The sequence below is a fragment of the Heteronotia binoei genome, chromosome 6, assembly GCF_032191835.1.
Source record: "Heteronotia binoei isolate CCM8104 ecotype False Entrance Well chromosome 6, APGP_CSIRO_Hbin_v1, whole genome shotgun sequence".
In the NCBI taxonomy this organism is placed as follows: Eukaryota; Metazoa; Chordata; class Lepidosauria; order Squamata; family Gekkonidae; genus Heteronotia; species Heteronotia binoei.
The window spans coordinates 82,533,781-82,549,017 of NC_083228.1; the positions used below are offsets into that span (position 1 = coordinate 82,533,781).

Below are 15,237 nucleotides of genomic sequence, written 5' to 3' on the forward strand. Positions count from 1 at the left end.
GTGATAGTTCCGAGACTAGATTAGAAACAGCTTTCTGGGAGGTCTCGGACTTGGATGGAATATGCAGTGCAATTTGGTTGGCAAGGTTGTATGTATATGCTGCAAAATAAGCCAGGTAATTGTTGAGTTTGGAGTTTGTGGAGGCAAGGCTGTAGATCTTGCGAACCAGTGTGTCCAGCTTCCTGCCCTCACGATCAGGTGGAGTTGAATGTCGCGATGGTTTGGCCTTTGTTGCTGAATGAATGATTATTGAATTAGGAGCCGGGTGGGAGGCTAAAAATTTGGATTCGGGCGCATGCACCCTGTAAAGGGAGTTGAGGCGCTTCGAGGTAGGTGGTAGGTGAATCTGTCGGGCCCGAGGAGATGGCAATCAGGACAGAGAGGAATAGTCATATCGACGACCTCGGTAGCAGTCCTGGTAAGGAGAGGCAGAGCGAGGAAGACGTCGAACTGGAGAGCAGGACCGGACCCGTTGAGTGACTCTCTATATAGTGGAGAGACTGCAATGTCCCGAAAAAATCCGGATTGAAACCTCGAACGGGTAGGGTCCGAGGAAGGGTCGGGTTCCAGGATGTCGTATGGCACGACGCTATGAATTGAGGGGGAACGAGACCCGATTGGTATAACCTCAACCATAGGTGGAGAGTGTGGAATTAGCTGCAGCATGTCAGAAATAACATTAGAGGGCGCCGAAAGCTCTGGTGGTATGATCGGAGCCGAAGCCATCGGGGTCGATTGCACGGTCAAAGTCGATGGTGTCGGATCGCAGGACTTCTTCGGAACCGAGGTCGGCGAATCCGAGTGATGAGACTTCTTCGAAGCCTTATGGCCCTCGGAGTGCTTTGATGGTCTCTTGTTGGACTTATACTTTTTCAGAACGTGAAGAGCAGCCGACGCAGCCAAATCTCCCGCTCGTTGTGGGGGAGGCGGTGAATCCGAGGTGGGCATAGCCCGAAGAGACTTTTCTAGCAGAAAACTTTTAAGTCTAGCCGCTCGGTTTTTTCGCGCCTGTTTTCCAAAGCTGGCGCAGTGAGGACAAGTATCTACCCTATGTGATTCGCCCAGGCAGAACAGGCAGTAAGAGTGACCGTCTGAAGTGGGGATTTTAGATCCACACTTCCGACATTTCTTAAAGGTGATTTTCCCTTCCATATGCTCTGGACGGGGGAGAGAAGGGGGGGAAGGAAAGGGGGGGGAAGCGCACAATAGGGACTTCTTTTTTAAAAAAAAAAATTTTATGTGGACAAAGGAACTAGGCAAAGGAGAAGATAAAGATGAAGAAATACAATCCCAACAGGAGGGAGAGACAACCCAAAGAGAGGAACGCAACAAGGTAAGTGTTGTCCGGGTGGCAGAAAGGAAGAAACTGAGTGGGAATGGCGCCTCCCCCTCGCTCCAGGCATGCGCAGTCGATGCCTGCTTCCCAGAGTGAGTGAGAAGCGCACCAAAAAGCGCTCTAGGCGAGCTATTAGAGACTCCGAGGTACGGATCTGTTGCCTGCGGCAAGACCCATGTGTGGGACTGCACAGAGACCACAAAGAAGATCATCTGTTCCCAAACATGCGAAGATCCTTTGTAGTAGATGCAGGGGAAGGCTTGCCCACCCTCTCATCTGGACTTGATTGTATCGATATGTCCAATTCTAGCACTGTTTCTTCTCCCCTGATCAGAATGGGAGAATGCAGCATATACAACATGGTCGCTGATGGTGGACAAAATGAAATCCACTTTGTGTAATGGTACACACTTGCATCTCTTGGATGTCACCCCGTTCTTCTAAATATTCTGGTGACATCATATATGGATGTTGCCACTGCACAGGTGGACAGGGTTATGCCCAAGCAATCGTGGACATCTGTTCTGGATTGGATTCCAGTGGGATCTGGCCTCGTGGTAATCCAGTGTCTCCTTCCCCATCAGATATGGAGAGGGGAAGAGATCTATGACCCAGAGAAGGGTTCTTAGGTTTCTCCTGGCAAAAGTTTCAGTTTATAGGTGGGGGTGTTGGCCAGAGGAGCTAATTTACTTTTCTCTTTTGTTTTACCCTTAGTTTTGCTAGAGGTTCCAATGAAGTTTGATGGGCTTGAGGACAGCATGACCAAGATCAGTTCCGTTGAGATACAGATAAAGGTGGTGGAGCTGAATATGTCAGTCCTCATATGGGACTGCACAGAAGATCAATGATGAATATAAATATGTTAAGATGAAACAAATGAGCAACATCTGTTCCAGAATTAACAATGTCTTCATCACTTGCAGTACTCTAACTGTGACATAGACCATGTCACTTATCTTGAAAATGGAAACAAGAGGTTATGACTGGAACTGCCAGCGATACGTACTCTATGATTATCTACCATTTCTTACCTTTGCAGCTTTGGCCTTTTCAAGCTGCTGCAATTGTTCTAAAGCTGGTCCCTGAGCTGTAGTATCAATTGGGAGATCCCAGACACTGCTTCCTTCCCAGACTGCAAAAGAAAGGGGAAAACAGGCTGTGTACTAATCTAATGAATATTAAATCAGGAGAACAGAAATGCATAGTTGTATATTGTATGTACAACTTCACTGTGAGTTTATGAATTTCAGAAACAAATCTAAGTTAAAATTTCCAATGAACCTGCTTCTTTTCCTCATATTTCAAATAAATTCTTCTCATGTGCTCCAAATGACATCCTCTGAGCCACAGTAAAACTTCTAACAGAACACTGGTGTCTGTATTTTAATCTTTGTGGTAGAAACTAAACCCATAAACCAGGGAAACTGGAAGAGTCCAACTTTCCAGATTTAGCCTTATGCCCTGCCCACTGCAGCATCCTTCCTTGTACATACAAAAAGCCTCTTTTATTTATGCACAATTCATAATGTCAATGATAAAAGTGATATTATCAATGATAAAAATGTACCCACTTCCTTCAACACCCACTGGAACTAATGTATTATATATATATATATATAAAAAGAAAGTTATTTAAAGGGACAATATCAAAATATTCGCAAACAGTTTCACACCTGTAGCCTGTGGGGTTGTTGACTGAAGTTCCCAAATAGACCCCGTATCTGGCACCGCCACAGATCTCGCTACAGGTGGCACTATGTTCTGCTCAGACTTCCTGTAATGTAAAGATAATGATTCAGTATGCTGACCTCAAAAGCTAGTTCTAGTCTGCTATCACATTTCAGTACATGGTAAAGGACAAGATTAACAAAAACACCATCTTGAGATGGAGATTAAATGAAGATTTACTACAAAATAAAGAAATAGTGACATTTCTAGAAAATGAAACCAAAGCGTACTTCCAAGTAAATGACAGAGAGGATATAGAATTTCAGATGGTATGGGATGCCTACAAGGCAGTAATGAGAGGATTACTAATAACATTGAATAATAAAGACAAGAGAGCAAAAGATAAACAGATGTTGGACATTCAAAATGAAATTAAGAAAAAAGGTGAATTAAGGAAAAGGCCAGGAAAAAAGAAAATTATAAGGGAGATTACAATATTGCAAGCACAAATGAGACACCTATTAAATAAAGAATTGGAATGGAATTTGAAAAAATTAAAACAGAAATCTTTCGAGGGAGCAAATAAACCTGGAAAACATTTGGCCTGGCAATTGAAGAAAAAGAGAGAAAGTAAAATTATTAATAAAATTGTGGCTAATGGAAGAGAGATGGTAGATCAAGAAGGAATAAAGAGAGAATTTTTTAAATATTATGCTAAACTATTTAAAGGTGTTAAAGTAAAGAAGGAAAAGATGGAAGCGTATTTGCAGAAGATTAAAATAGCACCCTTAACTGATTATATGGAAAAAGTTTTGAATGATCCAATTGAAAAAATAGAAATTGAAGTAGCGATTAATGCAATGAAAATTGGAAAGGCTCCTGGACCAGATGAATTTACGGCAAAATTTTTTAAAATGTTTAAAGAATTAATACCGAAAAAAAAATTAATGAATGTGATAAGAATGGGAAAATACCAAATACATGGAAGGAAGCAGTAATTTAATTGATTCCAAACAAAGACAGAGATGTCACTAATGTAAAGAACTATAGACCAATCTCATTATTAAACAATGATTATAAGATATACACAAGAATCTTAGCAGAACAGCTTAAACAATATAAGCAGGTTTTCTCCCTAAAAGGCAAATAAGAGACAATATTAGAACTGTTGTAAATATTGTAGAATATTATGAAAGACATCCAGAGAAGGAAGTTGCATTATTCTTTGCGGACGCAGAGAAAGCTTTTGATAATTTGAATTGGGACTTTATGTTTGCGGTAATGGAGAAAATAAAGTTTGGGGAAAACTTTATAAGAATGATAAAAGCAATTTATACTGAACAATGTGCAAGGTTATGTATAAATGCAGATCTTACAGAAGAAATGATAATCAGCAAAGGTACAAGGCAAGGTTGTCCGCTTTCACCATTGTTGTTTATAATGACTCTTGAAATCTTATTGATGCAAATAGAAGATGATGAAGAAATTGAAGGAACGAGAATTAAAGGATTTTCCTATAAATATAGAGCATTTGCAGATGATATAATGTTTATAAATGAAAATCCTACACAAGTAACACCTTTGTTGTTAGCCAAAATACAAGATTTTGGAGAATTGGCGGGACTTTATGTTAATAAAGAAAAGTCCAAAAATTTGTGTAAAAATATGCAAGTAAGTAAACAAAAGGAATTGCAGAGATTAACGGGGTATGAAGTTACCCCTAAAGTAAAATATTTGGGCGTGGAAATAACAATGAAGAATATTGCTTTGTTTAAAAACAATTATGAAAAGTTATGGCGTAAAATGGACGAAGATATGATAAAATGGAACAAGCTTAATTTGTCACTGCTTGGTAGAATAGCTGCAATTAAGATGAACATTTTGCCGAGAATAATGTATTTGTTTCAAGCTATTCCGATTGTGAAAGACAGTAAACAATTTAATAAATGGCAAAGAAAGATTAAAAACCAAGGATTAAAATGAAAGTTTTAAAAGATGCTAAAGAAAGAGGACTTCAACTACCAGATTTAAGATTATATCATGAAGCAGTTTGTCTAGTGTGGATAAAAGATTGGGTGATGCAGTTGAATAAAAAACTTTTAATATTGGAAGGTCATGGAAATAAATTCGGCTGGCACGCTTATATGTACTATGGAAAGAAAAAGTCGGATTTTTTTTTCTCACCATTATATAAGAAATAATCTACCAAATGTTTGGATGAAGTATAAGAAATATGGTGAAGAGAGAAAACCACTATGGACACTGCCAGCAGAAGTAATAAGAATAACAGCTGAGACAGGAGAGGAAAAAGGGATGTCATATAATCAATTATTAAAAATACAAAGCGGTAAAATAGAATTGAAAACTGCTGAAGAGTTGAATAATAAGTATGATTGGTTTCAAATGCAACAAATAAAAAGTTTGGTGGAAAGTGATGTTAAAACTGAAGGAATAAGATGAGAACATACAGAAATGGAAAAAGTTCTGCTTGGAGATAATGAAAAATTAATTTCGAAAATCTATAAGTTACTTTTAAAATGGTCTACGGAAGATGAAGTAGTGAAATCTCAAATGATTAAGTGGACAATTAACGTAAATAAAGAAATACAGATGGACACATGGGAATATTTGTGGAAGAACTCTGAAACTCTCAACATGTTAGAGTATTAAAGAAAACTGTTTTAAGATGATGTACATATGGTATATGACTCCTAAAAAGTTGGCAAAGATGAACAATAAGATGCCAGATAGATGTTGGAAATGTAAAAAACATGAAGATTCTTTCTACCATATGTGGTGGACCTGTGAAAGATCGAAAAAGTACTGGCAGATGATTCAACAAGAGATTTCTAAGATCTTGGGATATGAATTTAACAAAGTTGCAAAGACTTTTCTGTTGGGATTACAAATGGAAGAATTTCCAAAAGAAGATAGAACTTTAATTTGGTACTTGCTCTCAGCTGCTAGGACATTGTATGCGCAGTTGTGGAAGCAAGAAAAAATACCAGAGAAATGGGATTGGATTGTAAAAGTTATGACATGGAGTGAAATGGACAAGTTAACAAGGACCTTAAGAGACTATGATTTAGAAGTATTTAAGATGGAGTGGAAAAAGTAGAAAAAGAGTGGAAAATAAAAGGACATTGGACAATTTTTGATAACGACTAAGTACAAGAGGGAGGAGGATATTAATTCTGGTACTTATTAATTAAGGGTACCTTTAATATTAAGATTTTTAGTATATAACACCGGTGGGGGTCAAGTAATCGGGGGAGGGCTGGGTAGAAAATAATATATGGGATAGATTAAAAAAAAGTAATTATTAATGAAGTAAGAAATTGAAATTTATTACCATATGTTAATAAAATTGAAATGAAGATTAACAAGAACAAAGTTATCATGAACAAAGTGGAGCTTGCAGGATAGGGCGGGGTATAAATTGAAAAATTAAATTAAAGTGACACCTAGTTTTCACTCAATTTTGTCATGCTACTCCTGAAAAATTGGACATTCTTAACAATACTAGCACAAAGTGCTTTTGAACAAGAATACACAGCCACTATCTGTTAAAGATAGGAAACTTTATACATGCAGACATAGACATATAGCCCTATGATGTTCTAAATGTTCATCTAAAATTATAAAATGTGAATGCAACAAATATGTCTGCAACCTACAGATGTTCTAGTGGTAACTGACTGCAGTTTTCTGTTGAGTGGTCACTCAGTAGTCAACTACTTCATAATTGAAGTGGCTTTAAGACCTGCATTCTCACCTCATCTTAAGTGCCTGGAACTGTTGCAAGAGGAGAGCCAGCTGTTGCTGTTGCTGAGATGAGAGGGCTGCTTTTTGCTGTTGTGCCAGTGCATACTGCTGTCTTTAAAAGAGAATAAGGAAAAGTTCAGGGCTTTATCTATAGAATAATCATGCTACTCTAGTATCTTGTAGCTCATAATGTCTTTTCATTTAAAAATGCAAAATAAAATTGAGGCTCAGGTGAGTCTAGATAACTAAAGCAGCACCACACAGCCTTTAGCAGATCTTTTCTAGACTTACTGCATTAAAAACTGCTGGTACTGGATATGCTGCATTTGGTACATGGCTGTGAGTTCCTGCTGTCTAGACAGTCTTTCCTGGTCCAACTCACCCTGTGGATGAGAAACAAATCAATAAATGAACTTTGGGGGGAAAGCAACTTTCTGCATTCATTCATTTCCTGGTGTGGAGAATCTGCTCAGCCACAAGTTAATACCCAGTTTTGCTATATGTGAAATGGCTGTATATACTCTGTACTAAAGCAACATAATTCTACACCCTGTCATCTCAAATTCCAGAATAAGAAAGTTCAGCTGGTAGTAATTGTAATGGGTCTGTCTGACCTTGAAGGAGGGAGGCCAAAGAAGATGCCTCACTCCTTCTTGTACTGGCTTTCATGAGAACCAATGGACCATGGGGGTAGAGATGTATTTTGCCTGCATTTTTTGATGTCTGTAATTGTAATCATTTTGCCTATTGAGTCATTCCTGGCAATGGCTTTCTACAGAAGGTCAACTTTTGTATTGAACTCTTAATAAATCCTAACCACACTCTTATGTGCATGGATTCTTGGAGTCAATAACTGGCAGAACCTTATACAAGCAAGTCTCAAGGGGAAGGGCCTTCCACAATTCCACAAGGAAGATGCCAGTTGAAAAAGCCCTGTCTCTGACTGCCACCTGCCTCACCTCTGAAGGGGGGGGGGGCGGCAAGAAACGGTGCTTGTGAGACAGGTATTAACCAGGGGTTGGTCAATATGGGAAAGCACCAGGTAAAAAAACCTTCTGTACCCTTCCATTTGGTTGATCTCTTCTTTCTCAATAATTTCTGTGAGATGCTGATTTTAATGTTTAATTACAGATGCTTATGAACTGATGTCTTTAAATTACAAATTTTACTGATTCATTTTAACTTCAAATTTTACTTATAAGTTGTCTCAGAGTTATGTCCTACCACTCTGCTAAACTAAGGAGGGAATGTTCCATCAGTGCATGGCATATTCTATAGTTGCAAGGGGCTTCTATCAGTAGAACAGGCTTTGCTCTCACAAAAGGCAGCATCCTTAGCTGGACAGAGTGACAGGATACAACTTTGGGTTGGACTATGGCTAAGTTGTGTAGCTTCTGCACTGCACACAGAAGGTTCCCAGCTTTAATCTCCAGCATGTCCAGTTTTTATAAAGTGATGTGAAAGACCTCTCCCTGAGACCCTGGAAAGTCACTGCCAGTCAAGATTGCAATAGTGAGCTTGACAGACCAACAGTCTGATTCAGTACAAGGAAGCTTCATGTGTTCAAGCTGAGAGGGTGAAGAATACTTGTTTTATATATAAATTAAATATATATTACTGCACATTATTAATTGCAGAAAGTATATTGTAAAGTGAGCAATAAAGAAAATATCTGTCGTGATTCATTCACTGGGCTATTCCAAGGCCATGGAAACTGGATTTAGATATCTCCATCAGTGTGCAAAAGTGAAGACAGACCTGATGGTTTCATTTACCCTTGACTTCTTCCAGTGTGGAGAAAGAGGGTTCCTGTGGGTGATAACAGACAAGCAGTTTAAGCTGCCCCAGGGATGGGAAGCAGGCGGATCAAAAAAGCCTGCCATCCCCATCCCACACACAGCCCATTCGGGACAAGATCAAAGCCACCTCAGAAAGGAAGCACTTACAAAGTGGTGCCTAAGGCGGCTCTGAGGTGCTTCCATGGCTGTCTGGATGACTGGTAAGCACCTGGGGAGCGTCTGAGAGGCACACAAGTGCTCTAAAAGCTCTTCCAGAGCACACATAGCCTGTCCCTGTTCCGTGCCATCTAGAGGCTCCCAGCCGCTTCTTTTCTGGCCAGTTTGATGCTGCCCTGAGCCATCCGTCTGTTTTCAGCATATCTATTTCTCAGATTTATACCCTGCCCTCCCCGCCGAAGCAGGCTCTGGGCATATGTGCCCAAACTACACAGGTAAAGTATAGCAGGGCAAGCTAGACTCAGAAGAAAGGAATCTGTTAAGAGGAGGTAGACATGGTCCTGTCTTATACTTTTTGAAAGCTCTACTTTGTCCCACTACTATATGTTGTGCCCAGAAACAGCTCAATCAAACAAACTGAAGCAGCAACTGAAGGGGGTTGAAGAAGTCCACCATTAGAAAATAACAGATCTAGATAAACTACCAATGAAGAGCTTTACTGTCTGTTCCACTTGTAGGAAGTGTGAACATATCTGGTTGCATCAGAAGAAGAGGGGAGATAGTGAGGCTCCCTCTGCTGGCTCCCTCTTTTCTTCTCTCCTCCCAGAATTGTCTCTGAGCAGCCGTTCTATCTGGGTATTATGGAACAAGAGTTAGTGCCTGAATTGGCTTATTTCCCTCTTCCTTTCTACAATGTATTGTATCATATAGCCAGTAATTGCTTTGAATACAATATCAGAATAGTATATTATTTATTTCATTTAGGAGATATTTATGCTGCCTCTCCAGAGTCCTGTTCAGGGCAGCTTACAAGTAAAAACATTATAAAAATCATAAATTATCTATATAATAAAAATTACTAAAATAAGCCATATTTCCTTTCTTGACTCCCTGTTTCATGTCTGTTAAAAACAGACACTAATACAGAAAGAGTGTCTCTAAAGGCCACAGGTTTTCTAGTAACACAAAGCAAATCATAGTTCCATTAAGTATGCGTACAGTACATTCCAGTAACTGTTATCTTATATTACCCCTGTACGGGCCAATTTATTCCCATACTGCAGACAGGAGACAGGGTGAAAAGGGTATAGTTTATCCAAGGATACTTACTAAATTTGTCAAAAAGCAATTCAAACTGGAAACCTCTCAGATCACTCATTTTATTAACTACTGTGTTATACTACCTCATACGAAGCTCTACAGAATGCACTATTATTATTAATAACATGTTTCAGTATAGTGGTTTGATTTAAAGTTCACTGTTTTACAGCTTATGTTTCTGAAGTATTTACCAAGTGTGGAGGTGGTGCTGGACCGGGAGCAAAAGGGACCCTTCCCCACATTTTCATGATGTCTCCAAGTGGCTGGAAGGTCTCATCACAAGCTCTTTTCACCAATAGAGACATTGTGAAATACCCAGCCTGGAACCACTCTGTCATCTCCTGATTACTGAATGGACCTGCAAAAATCACCCAACAACACATGGTAATAAATTCCATAGAGTCAATACAAGATGTCTCCAGCAGGTTTTGTGCCCAACAGTAACCATAAAATAAAAAGGAATGTTACATTGAAGAGCACTATAAAAATACTGACATTTTCCCACCAACACTGCGTGTGAAGGTTCAAAACAGGCCACGGTTGCTTGCATGATGAATGAAGTTTGGCAACTGTCATTCTGATGGAAATTTTCTGTACATATTCTCTATTATCCAACAAACCCAACTTTCCTCACTCCAATCCTACTTTTAGGAAAGTACTGGTACTTCCTGACACACTGCTTATATATACAGGATTGTACTCAACTTTTCAACACTGCTTTATAACAAAAATCAAGAGACAGAGCTTACCCTGAATTTCTCCTTGGGGATCTTTATAGTACCATTTTTGCATGGACTCATGGAGTAATGATACTGACGAGCCCTTTGTTCTCTGATCTTGAAGCCTGGCTGCAAGTCTTTCATCATCCAGGGCACTGTCTTGCAAATATGCCACCATTTTCTCAGCTTGCTGCAGAATAAATTGAACCTTAGAGGACTTTATGAAAAATACCTTCACTTGGTAGGTACAAGGGTAAACACAGAAGAAAAAAAATAATCTAAACTTCCTCAGTTTCCTTTAGGACCATATAATGGTGCAATTATGAGAAGCCTCTGAGCCAGGTCTGTGTGTAAAAGGGAGAGAGCTTCCTGCCACATGCAAATCCTGGGGCCAGCTTCTGCCCAGCAGTTTAAACAGCTTGGAAAAGGCAGGCATTTAAAGGAACAATGTCTTTCCCCTCTCCATTGGAAACAATGGTGGATGGGGGCATCTTCTTCTGGGGCCCATTAAATTAGATCCCCTTGTCCAGTATTTTAGAAACTTGGAGGGGAGCATTTGAGGAGAGACCCCAGCAGCTATGCTGCAAATCTGATGCCTCTACCTCAAAAAATAGCATCCCTAGAGCCCCAAGTACCCCTGGATCGATTCTACATTATAGTCTATGGGGATCATTGATTGTAACGGTCCAAAGGATAAAATGAAGCTGGAAAATTCAGCAATCCTGATTATGTACCAAATCCCAATACCGGGATTTGGGAATATTGGGAAATACCAATTTTCTTGGGTTCAATATACCCAAACCCGAACAATACCAATTTTTTTTGTTAGTACACATCCTTAGTGCCTGGAGTTCACTATTCAGGTCAACAAAATCTGCAGCCTTGGATTTAGATCTTATTAGTAGGAAAGACCCCTGAGGCAGAGTACGGCAGATCCCCCCCTCACACTACTTTTTATAAGCAACCCCTCGACCTGGAAGTTTACAAATGCATTAAGATGGGTAATGGTTTGGGAGGGGGGGTGGGATTTCTAGTTTAAAATTATGCTAACATAAGAAGAAACATAAATCCTACCATCCTCACTCCAAATCCTATGTAGATTGATGTATCACACTGTAAAGTCAACAAAAGGTCTATCTGACTCTCCATCACTGCTGGGTAATCAGCTAGACCTCCTAATATGTCCATAGAGGGTATTAATGTTAGAACCAAAGTCCATGAACTGCAGCTTCAGGCAGAGACATTTGGGAGCAAGAAGTCTTTATGCTCCAGCCATAGTTTGGATTTTAAATTAGCACAAACCATTTTGGAATTATACTGCAAATTAAATGCAATTATGTACATCTGCAACAACAAGGTACAATTATATACATCTGCAACAACAAGGTACAGGCATACACTTACTGCTGGTAATATAAGCTCTATTTTGCCACTAATTCCTGGTCACATGTCTTTGTTTAGCCACATAAGAATGTCTTTTACTGCTGACAAAGAGTCCATGTATGCATACAGATACTTTAGGATTACTAAAATGCCAAGTATTAAAAATCTGCATTATACTTAAAATAGTTCCAGTGGAAGGCACGTGCAGTCCGATACTATGCATGTTTCATTATAAACAAGCCCTCTGAATCCAAGGCTTTCCATTTTAAAACTACTCTGTTCCATACCACATTGTAATAGACAATAGGTCGTTATAGTTCAGTATTCTAACAGCGATTGTATTTTCAGGCATAGGCAAATAGGAACTTAAGCGTTGCAGATTCACTATATACGTATATGTAATGCATTTGATGGTTTTCCAATAAATTATTATTAGGCTTTTATGTATTTTATTGTATAATTGTAATTGTATTTAAATCGACCTTTGTTAGCTTTTATTGTTGTAAGCCGCCCTGAGCCCACCTCGGTGGGGTAGGGCGGGATATAAATCGAATAAAGTAAAGTAAGTAAGTAAACCCTTTTAAATTGGTAAATACATATCTATCTTTCTTACTTAGGTATCAGAACCCAAATAGATTACACATGAAATGGCTTCATGCAATATATGAAGTAGTTATCAGATGTTTTACCACTCTCAAAATTCTCACTAAAGGAGGGTCAAATAATTGTCTGCTTCTGATCAAGTGGAAAATAAAAACCAGGTCTGATTCACTGTACTCACTAAATTCATCTGCTGGAGTTGCATTCTGGAACAAGATCTAGAAACTGTCTTGAACACAAGAGTTAGTTTAAAACTGAAACTTAATTTCATAAGTCAGGAATTTACCTTCTGAATTAGCTAAGGAAAATAATTAATTTTCTATTTCTGTTGGAGAAAACAAAAGTAAGAGCATACACAATCAGGCCAAATCCATTTTAATTTAAATTTGGAATCAATGGAGAAATACTACCAGATTACAAATACATTTCAACCATTTACATTAGTATGTCAATAAATATTGGTGGTGGAGGTATTATTTTTTTTAAACCACCAGCTAAAGCACTTTGTGCAAAACTAGTTTTTATATGAAAATGCAAATCCTCTTTCAAAACACAGAATATGCATATATAACTATGAAAAAATGTTGTTTCATCAGCACTTAAAGCTGGCAAAAAACATGCAGCAGAAAACACCTGTCTCAGATTGACAAGGGTATTTGTGGAATTTTGTTCAACTATCTCTCTAAGAATTTTTTCCAGATGGAAGCACAAGCTTCACTTCTGCATAGAAACTTGTATTTAAAAACTAATTCTTGATTTTTCCACCAAAAACATAATTGCAAGGATTTTAGAAGCACAAGTGAATTTCTGCTTCCAAAGCGGGACTCTTAAGACCTCTGGATCATAGAGAAAAAATAGATCTCAGCATGGGTCACAAGATGCCAAAATTTGCTGGTGCTTTCAAAATTACCATTACCTTGTGTGATATTCACTGTTGCATTTAGAAAGCACTTAGAAAGCTACAAATGGGAACCCACAAGGATTTATATGGTGAATTTCCTTAACTCACACTGCTTCCTCTTTCCCTTCCCTGAAAGCCTCCAAAGCCTCTCTCATGTTCTTAATTCTTCTCCTTTTCATCCATAAGCCACCCTATCTTTATCTTCTCCAAATTTTCAGTCTTCCACCCGACGTACTCTTAGCACACTCTATACAGGGAGACTTTGGCCTAATTGCACAAAGAGGGACCTGCAAGGACTTGTAAAGAGTGCCCATTTCCCCTATATTATTTTCTTTTCCACTCCACATTCTAAACCTTCTCTGCTTCCTTCCTTCTTTCCTTCCCACCTACCTTTTGTCTGCTTCCTCCATCTTCAGTCATATTTTTATTTAATTCATTTGCAATCCAGCTCCACAAATGGAGACTCAAAGCACTTTACTTCACTTCCCTCTCATCCATTTTATCCTCAGAAAACCCAGCAGACCCTGGCACCACCCTCTAAAGAAGGGAGGGAAAGGATAAGAGGGAGTCTGCCAGACATGACCCTTCTGCCCAAAGGAAGAATGGAAGGAGAGGCAGCCTACCCACCAAGGCTAGCCAGGCACTGCCTCCTTCATCTTGGAGAGCCAGTCTGGTGTAGTGGTTAAGTGTAGTGGTTAAGTGTTCGGACTCTTATCTGGGAGAATCAAGTTTAATTCCCCACTCCTTCACATGCACCTGCTGAATAACCTTGGGTCAGCAATAACTCTCTCAGAGTTGTTCTGCTCAAGAGCAGTTCTTGGAGAGCTCTCTCAGCCCCACCTACCTCACAGGGTATCTGTTGTGAGGAGGAGAAGGGAAAGGAGACTGTAAGTCACTCATTCAGGTAGTAAAGGGTGGAGTACAAATCCAACCTCCTCTTCTTCTCTTCCTTCACCTCTCATGAGGATCGGCTGGGTACCTTGCCTTTCATCTTCTCACCTCCTCTTGAGTGGGGTTCAACCTGGCTGGGAGCCACCATTTGCCTTGCCTTGTTTGGGGCTCAGCCTGGCCAAACATTATCATTTGCTTCACCTTGTCCAGTGCTAGCCTGAGCTCAACCATCTTCTTCACATCATCTTGGGCTGGTCTCGGACCAGGTGCTATTATTGGGCTCACCTTGTGCAAATCTTGGCCAGGCTAGGTCCCAGTGTCCACCTCACCTAACACAGGGGTTGGCCAGGCACCAGAGTCTGCCTTGCCTCAAGCAGGCTAAAGCAAATGCCACCACCTCCCCTGTCTTGCTTCTCACTTGGGGCTCCAATGGGCTATGTCTGTCCTATCTCACCTCAGGCTGGCTGAGTGCTGCCTCTCTCACCTTGCACAGTGTTTGGGTGGGTCAGATTCAGCCTGTCTGTCAAAGGGGTGGTGAGCCCAGGTGGGGATGGGAGGCCATCAGCCCACTGGGAGACATTCAGACACCCTTAATGGCCAATCTTGGCTCTGCTTGTGAAGTGTTAGGCTGAGAAAAGGTCACCCAGTGGGTTTCCAGGGCAGAACAGGGATTTGAGGGCAAAGACTTAAACTCTAACCACTACAAAGTGCTGGATATCATGAGGTGGCTGCTGTAAACATCCAGAACTAGATGAGTCATATGGTATCAAGTTGCCCAGTGCTTCCTGCCAGGTCCTGCCACAATGAGTTCTCCCTCAGAGGCCAAAACAGACTTGGAAAGGTTGTGGTTGCCTAGCAATGACCATTTAGTGTATTTCTTTTTTTAAAAAAACTACAAGTATTCCCTTTATCATTTTA

At 39.9% G+C, this 15,237-nt stretch overlaps 1 protein-coding gene across 2 annotated transcripts in view; it reads right to left on the minus strand.

The window, feature by feature from the left end:
- GIGYF2 (GRB10 interacting GYF protein 2) overlaps positions 1-15,237 on the minus strand; it is a 108,513-nt gene that overhangs the window by 28,060 nt on the left and 65,216 nt on the right. For both annotated transcript variants that reach the window (XM_060241949.1, XM_060241950.1), the window contains exons 13-18: positions 10,575-10,734; positions 10,017-10,183; positions 7,061-7,152; positions 6,780-6,881; positions 3,010-3,110; positions 2,368-2,468 (exon numbers count right to left, since the gene is read on the minus strand). In XM_060241949.1, coding sequence (XP_060097932.1) covers positions 2,368-2,468; positions 3,010-3,110; positions 6,780-6,881; positions 7,061-7,152; positions 10,017-10,183; positions 10,575-10,734 — 723 coding nt within the window. The remainder of the gene's footprint in view (positions 1-2,367; positions 2,469-3,009; positions 3,111-6,779; positions 6,882-7,060; positions 7,153-10,016; positions 10,184-10,574; positions 10,735-15,237) is intronic.